At 45.1% G+C, this 7,834-nt stretch overlaps 1 protein-coding gene across 1 annotated transcript; it reads right to left on the reverse strand.

Annotated features, from left to right (window-relative positions):
• Window positions 1–1,308: 1,308 nt before the first annotated feature.
• On the reverse strand, window positions 1,309–6,039 carry LOC127300991 (uncharacterized). The gene is made up of 6 exons (XM_051331196.2): window positions 4,692–6,039; window positions 4,398–4,489; window positions 3,740–3,814; window positions 3,366–3,427; window positions 2,403–2,472; window positions 1,309–2,284 (listed from the first exon to the last, which is right to left on the reverse strand). The coding sequence occupies exons 1-6, from the start codon at window positions 5,911–5,913 to the stop codon at window positions 1,571–1,573; spliced, it is 2,235 nt and encodes a 744-aa protein (XP_051187156.1). The 5' UTR covers window positions 5,914–6,039; the 3' UTR covers window positions 1,309–1,570.
• Window positions 6,040–7,834: the final 1,795 nt, after the last annotated feature.

Below are 7,834 nucleotides of genomic sequence, written 5' to 3' on the forward strand. Positions count from 1 at the left end.
ATTCGTTCTCTCTGGTGTAAAGCTTACTAATTGAGTTTAGCCAGATTGCACTATTCATCTGTAAAAGAAGAAGGACAGGTTTCTCCATACTAATATTAATGTCCTGGAGTTGGGCTGACTAAGTTTCAGATATATATTACCATCTCAATAGGTTAGGGTAGATTAAAAGTACATTCCTCTTTTCTCATTTATCTACATGTCAGGTTCGTCAACCCCAGACTCTTACTTTCTTCTCAAACTGTACCTCATGGCTGCACTATGGTTAAAGGTGTCTAACCAAGGTTTTAGCTTTGTTTATATCTAATAGAATTGCAAATTATGAAAGCTTTATGATTTCTTAGTAGATTTCATTTACACATTTATTTAAACCTCTTGATTAAGTGTTCTGACATTGTCACTATTAGTTGCTTTGTAGAATCCAACAGTAGATTTTGTATGGCAGGTTGTAACTATTTATCTATGTGCTTTCCTACAGTGAAAGCTTTATGAAAGCTTTATGATTTCTTAGTAGATTTCATTTACACATTTATTTAAACCTCTTGATTAAGTGTTCTGGCATTGTCACTATTAGTTGCTTTGTAGAATCCAACAGTAGATTTTGTATGGCAGGTTGTAACTATTTATCTATGTGCTTTCCTACAGTGAAAAAAATAAAATCTGGACAATCATAATACACAAGTCAGCTATCATAATTTCATATAATTGCACATTTTATTTTGCAGAAGCGGAGATAATTGTTGCAAGGAGATTGTATCCACTGAAAACAACACGATAATTGTAAACGAGGGTTGACTATAAATGACTCATAACATGAACAACTCCGGCATGTCTCAGTGGAAGTGGTCTTATAGGGACATATGTATGTCAAGCTACAAAACTTTTATTTTGTATGAATCTATGGTTACTTAAGTGGTTTAGTCCAAAACTACCAATCATTACCTATTATTTTGAATGAAAATAAAATTAGACTTAATATGATTTAGATGTCATAAATTCCCCTTTTTTCTCCTAAATTGTGTAAACCTCAATCCACATAAATGTTCCGCAGCAACGCGCGGGGTATCATCTAGTATATATAAGCTTCTGCGTTTGTAGGTCTTTCAACAAAAAAAACTCTCTGCAGCCCAAATTACACTACACAATAGTACAACCTAAATTCAGACAAAACCCAACTCTTGCACAATATTCCAATATTCGACAGAACAACACAAGAAATGATTTGTTGGTCATATCGCAATTACCAATGATTTCTTGGTTATATCACAATTAGGCCATTCGGTCTCAACTCACATGAACACAAACACAAAGTTGCCATTTAGATGAGTATGATATAACGAGGGAAACAACAGAACATGGGAATGTCTTGATGCAATGTAAACAAGGTTCCAAGTCGACGCAAGATAATTACTACAACTACTTGAACTGCAAGGGGCATCAAAACACGGGCGCCTGCTGGCCAACACGGCTGTGCTCTCCTAGCATACACCTACAGTACGTGATCTAAGGCAAGTGACTGTCACAAGTACTCACATGACAAGAGACGCAAATAAAAAGTATACATTATAACATGTTAGTACTTGTCCATAGCTCCCAGACCACGCGACTTTGGTCGTCTTACCGCAGCCAAAGGGTTGACAATGCCCTGGCCATCCTTCCCCAGGCCAGAACCAGGAACAAACCCCATTCTCACCATCATTTTGGATCCGAACCCCTTTGTATGCCTCTCAAAAGTGCCGACGTTATTCATCTGCAGTGGCCGTGTGCTGCCCCTCTGTTCTGACCTTGCTTTACTCGGTTCTGGCTTTGCATTAGATGGCGGCTCCAACCTTGCTTTGACCGCCTCCGCTTCGCTATCGAATTCTACACCAAGCCCAAGAGATTTGGGGCGATGAATCGCTTGGATAGGCTGCACTATCCCTTGGCCATCTTTGCCAAGACCAGTGCCCTCGATGAATCCCATCTTAGCCATCATCTTGGAACCAAAGCCCTTGGTGTGCATCTCAAAAGTGCCCAGCTTGAAGGAGTTGCTTTCAACAACTTTCTCCAATGAGGCCTCAGCGCCACTCGAGCCAACTGCTACTGTCTCAGCAATAGTTTCCGCCATAGTGCCAGAGGACACAAAAGATACAGGACGCTCCGCAAATGAGACCTGTTTCACGGGAGCTTTCCCACAAGAATCATGTTGCCTTGCCAATTTTCCTGGAGCTGAAAGGCCCTTCACTTTTCCTGGTCTTTTGGAGCTGTTCCAATTGACACCGAAGTCTTCAGGCTCAGTCCCCAGAAGCTGGAATTGGTGGAAGAAGCAAATAGTTAGAAAGGAGATAGCTAAGAAACAAGTAGACACTAAAAGAGAAAGACCAAACAGATTATAGTCGAAATATGTGAACACAGAGGCTACCTACCTTATCAAGTCGAACTTGACCATCTGCTGATGGCAAGGAAGACTGTCCAGTTAATGTCACTGTAACAAACCTGCAAGGGAGAAAAAATTTGGTACTGAATAAGAATAATATTTTGACACATTTGACACGAATTGATTGAGCTTTATAGATGAAAGGAGGTTCATATGGTGCATCTTTTATTCGAATGCCTACCTAATTGCATTTACAGGATTGATGTTGAAGAAAACGGTAAATGCTAGGAAATCAGCATGACTAAACAAGAAAGCACAAAAGAAAGTATGGGTGGGAGGTGCAACATCCTGCAGCTAACTGTCCCATAACCATTATGGTACGAAAACCAGGTTATGGTAGTTGCCATATTCACGGACACATCGCTTACGCATTTGTCATATTAGACAGTATTCGCACTGAGCACGACAGGCGTGCATGTCAGTAGCATACGTCTCGTATCAGTGCCCATGCAATACAGGGCAGTGGTTGGTACGCCACCAAGCCCTTCACCATTGTCCACAATAGGACTAATGGTGTCATTGCAAGAGAGGTCATGCACCCTCCATACCTCAGATTAACTTAGAATAGAAAATATATGACGCTAAACCAGTAACTTCTACCAAAGCTGCACAGGCATTGGAAACTATTAAGACAATGCAATCATTAGTCCATGCCCACTTGGCCGCACAATGGCAATGAATGATGTGAAGATCTTCGCTGCGTAGTTATCGTCACAAGAAATGCCTGGCACTCCAACCAGACATGAACATAAATTATAAAATGATATTTGCAATTTGGTGCTCTCCTTACTGTGCTGCAACATAAGAAATATCAATGATATATAGCTTATTAAACAATGTCAACATCCAAGAGATGGGAATATACAATATCATGGAAATGGGCATGCCACTTTCTGCACATAACTCGCAATTATTAACCTGTCATATATGTCACTTAAGTCTTCAGCGTTACCTTTTATTGCCTGAACCTTGACAGCCACTTTTCAATTGATAAATAGACGCAATGCGTTGTACCTACAAATGAAGTAGAACATAATAAGTCATACATACGAAAATGAAAGGATTATAAATTGAATAATTTATGTAGCATCAATGTATTAGACTTGATTTTGTCTGACCAAAATTTCCCTAGTCACATCATAATGCAAGTTAAGTTGATCATTGACTACTGAGCAATATGAAACACTAATGTTCAAGTTTTGCCGTTAACAAGTTATAAAAATACTGGATTTTTATAATAGAGACCACACACATAAATTGATTTAAGATGTATTTAAGTAAAATCGTCACAAAGGCCTCAAAGAGCAACACCCAAACTGAACATGCCTGAGAACAGTCCCGAGAATGCATTGGCTGAAAGCACAACATATCAAGGCGATTGACAACCATCTTCCTCAGTTTCTGCATATATGAAAGAAAACCAGACCACTCATCAATAGAAAGAAATTTTAGCCTTAGAGATAAGGTACCGTAAGAAACAATGGACAGTATCATCGAAGAAAGCATAAAAGACATAAGTTATCCGGTTTCAGGAAACAAGACAGCTCAAACTTCAACCATAATTATGGGCAAGTTGAAAGTATCAGAACAGCAAAATGCTGACATAACATCATTATTGAACATGCAGCCTTCATCAGCACTCGCATTGCTTTGGTATATATTCTATAAAATAATTGCAGGTGAAATTAAACGTAGTGCACTCAAAAGAAAATGTTTTGATAGAACTAGTAACTATTACACTCACTCCCGTATTTGATCACAGAAGTTCAAACTTATGCGATTTTGGTTTCTCCTACTCTACATCTTGACATATAGAAGCACTGTATAAGTTCATAATAAAAGGGTCATGCAGTTGAACTAGGAGGGCACTAGTAAACTATAACACATAATCCAGGCATGATACCTTAGAATCAAACAAATGGACAAAACATGCAACAATCTTTAGAACAAATTAAGTTGATGCAAAACCAATTATATGACTCACAGTATCAATTTGCTGCAAATCAACTCCTCTGCTTAGCATTCGTTGACGGCGCTTCTTTGCAATGAGTTCCTTCTTGTGCTTCTTTTTCTCACCTATATCACGTATGAAAAGGTTGAGATTTTGTACCAGCAAAACAATCCATAAATTCATAAAACGTGCACCAAATGTGAATGAATGCCTTTGCATGGCACGGTATAGTCATTCTAATTTTCCATGTTCGATTTTCAAATTCATCCGAATAAAGTCATTTTACAGGACAAAGAAAAACAGCACAAAACGTGGAAGAGTTTATACCTGGGACACTGTGATACTTCTTGCTCTTCCGACCCTCATTAGGCCAGGAGCTGGAGAGCTGAGACGATGAACCCTTTTCGCCCTTCCTTGACCGATTTGCCATCCGTACATCCTTTACCATCATCACATCCTCCAGCCCCATGACACGCAAACTAGCCAGGCCCCTGTCACAATCTCTGCCAATAGTACTCTTTCCCTTCCGCCTCTCAGCAGAGTTCGGCCTCTTCATCCCATACTGCTCAGATGCACGCATTAGCGCATAACCCTCAAGCTTTTCCTTCCCCTTCTTCAGGAACCCATCCTCATCATCGTCTGTATTCATCTCATCATCATCATCTTCTTCTTCTTCTTCCGAATCAGCTAATTTCATGCCGGCCACCCACTTACTGCTCAACAGCTCCTCGCTGCCGCCAATCCCCTCCATGTAATCAGCAACAACGTCATCATCAACCGACGAATCCCCGATGCTGAGACCCTCCTCTGAGCCGGACCGTGAGTCGTCCTCATCAGAATCCCGATCTCCCTCGGCGTCATCGCTATCTTCCTCATCGCTATCAACATCGGCATTGCGGTCTCCGACCTCATACTCGGAGTCGGATTCCTCATCTGAGTCGCCCATCCCCTCTGATTCCGGTGATGAGGTGTCCTCGCTGTAGATCCTAACTCCCCCAATGGAGATATATCCCCCATTCTGCCTCCCTTTTGCTTTGGGCTGCCTCCTCGGCGTCACGAAGGAGGCTTCCTCCACCGGAAGGTTGTCCATCTCCCCGTTGCCGCGGGCGCGATCCAGGAATCCCAATCCGAGATGCTCACCGGCCTCGTCGTCTTCCGCGTCGTCGTCGCCGTTGAATCCAAGCCCGATCCCTCCGACCACTTGGTATGAGTACATCGAGACGGAGGCGGGCGGATCGGCACAGGGGGCGGTGTCGATGCCCACCTCCAGCACCTGCGTTGCCCCGCCCGAGGAGGCGGAGCAAGGGCGAAGAGGGGTGGTGTAGCTGAATGGGACGGCGTGGGCCGCGGAGGGCGAAGCGCCGCCGCGCCGGCCGCCGCGGCCGCGCCCCCGGCCGGCCGAGGAGGAAGGGCCGAACGCAGCGGCGACGGAGGTGGGGGAGACGAAGGACGGGAGCTCGGGTAGCGAGCGTCGGCGTCCGGCGCCGGCGCTGTGACGGGGTCCGCCGGCTGTGGGATTGCGCTTGTACCGGCGCTTGCCGCCGGCCATGTCGGCTAGGGTTACGGGGTGCTTGGGGATTCGCGCGGCTGCTTTGGGATCCGCGTTCGCTTACGCCTAGGCAGGCGTGTGGCGGAGGCGCGTTTGGTATTTGTAGTTGTTCGGGTTGTGCGGGGATCGGGAAAACTTGGTTGGTGCGTCCGGGTCGGAGATGCGTTTTCGTAGCGGCCACGGCGATTCCCAGGCCGCCCGCGGGGATATGCGGTTCCCAGATGCTGCGAGGTTGGATGGTTTGGGTTGTGAGCTGGCATAGATTGGATGGTGGAGATGGACGGGAGTCAATGGACAGTCGAGATCATCATCTTTACTATTAAAGTGAAACATGTAAGTAATGTCACACTTTCTTTGATTTGATGTCACACTTCATAGTATATACTAAACAATACCACGGCAACAACTCACCCTTCCTTTCCGCTTGCAAAGCTGAACGAACCAGGGTGACACTCGTTTGTTGTTATCCGTTGTTAATGCATGAACGAAAAAAGATCCATCAAACGACCACAATTATCCATGCATGCAGGCAAGTGAGAAAAAAATGCGTTTGTTCTCATCTACATGAGCTAGAACGTAACCATCCCCTTGATATTCTCAACAACTAACAAAATCCATATCTAGCTACAGGTTCCATTTTATGATAGAATGCCTTTCACCCTTTTTAAATCTGCCGTCGCTCGTCCCAGCGGGAAAAAAAGGGCTCGACCAAAGCAGGTACGAGCCATCCCCAATTTCCATCCAGAAACTGCAGCATCCATCTCGCTCGATCTGTGGCACAGGACCAGGCTGGTTCTTTGAACTGTGCCACCGTCGCTGCCGGAGCAGCCTCCTGACCCCACGCTCCCTCTTGGTCGCATGCGTTGGCGGACACATCCCATGGAGCTCCGGCCGCCGCAACCTACCGACTCGTGTTTGCTCCCCGCCTCCGTCTCTATCCACCACCTGCGTCGGTGAGGCCCAACCTTCTCCTCCTAGGGTTTCCCACCGCCTCTACGCCCCGATCTGTGCCGCAGTCAAGCCTCTGCACGTGATGGTTAACCGCAGAGTGGTGTGGTGTCTGGCGTGGCAGCGATGACGGCTATTGGAACGCCAGAGCGGTGCGATGATGCTGGGTTCGGTGTCGATGCTGGTCAATATCGCTAGGTTCGTGGCATGGCTGCTCCTACAACGGCATCCCCTGTGCAGGTAACCGGCAGTGTACTCACCAACGCTCATGACGATTGATAGCTTTGTGCAGGAGGCGGCGTTGGCGCTATCTATGCAGCGGGCCGCCTATGAGACATGGCGGCTCAGGGGTACCGTGTCTATTGGGAACATGTAATCGGTTGGGATTTTGGATGGGGTTTTCTTAGACTCCTGCGGGTGATGAAGGATGTGAAATTTCCGTGGATTTATTTGCTGCGATTTTACCAGGGGTGGTCGCTTCAAGGATCGGGTGCGTGATGTTTGGCATGCTGCTTGGAGAAGAGGGGTCCAGTGTCCACCACCGCCTTCAGCCCTCTGTCCCAAATGTTCGTCCCCAACCTGGCCTCTACCCTAGAAGGCCAGTCGGCCATTAATATCACTCTCTGAACTTCTGGTCTGGACATTGTTATTTTCTATATTGTATGAACTCACTCAATCAAAAACTGCAGCGAAGCTTTCCTTGATGCTTTACAATAGCATGGTTCCAAAGCGGATCCTATTCTTATATGAAAGAAATAAATATAATGATTTATTACTTCAGGTAATCACAATGAGCCGTGTCACTGGTGCTATATGAAATAATTCTTTGTCATGTTGGCTTAGTAGAGCAAAGTGATTTCCATGTGAAAACTCTGAAGGGGTGAGAGGGCTAGCATACTAATAGCACAACCCGTCAACTGTACCGTTTCTTTCTGAATCATCGCACAAGTTTTAGCTGTTGGTTAATTGCATC

This window comes from Lolium perenne, chromosome 7, assembly GCF_019359855.2.
Source record: "Lolium perenne isolate Kyuss_39 chromosome 7, Kyuss_2.0, whole genome shotgun sequence".
NCBI classification, from domain to species: domain Eukaryota; kingdom Viridiplantae; phylum Streptophyta; class Magnoliopsida; order Poales; family Poaceae; genus Lolium; species Lolium perenne.

What these genes read in the sequence shown, in the direction of transcription:
- LOC127300991 (XM_051331196.2), bottom strand. Translation starts at nt 5,913, where the DNA reads ATGGCCGGCGGCAAGCGCCGGTACAAGCGCAATCCCACAGCCGGCGGA. An exon ending in ATTCTCGGGACTGTTCTCAG is followed by an intron (nt 3,428 to 3,739) that starts GCATGTTCAGTT and finishes CTTCATTTGTAG; the next exon opens with GTACAACGCATTGCGTCTAT. An exon ending in GTCAAGTTCGACTTGATAAG is followed by an intron (nt 2,285 to 2,402) that starts GTAGGTAGCCTC and finishes CACCAATTCCAG; the next exon opens with CTTCTGGGGACTGAGCCTGA.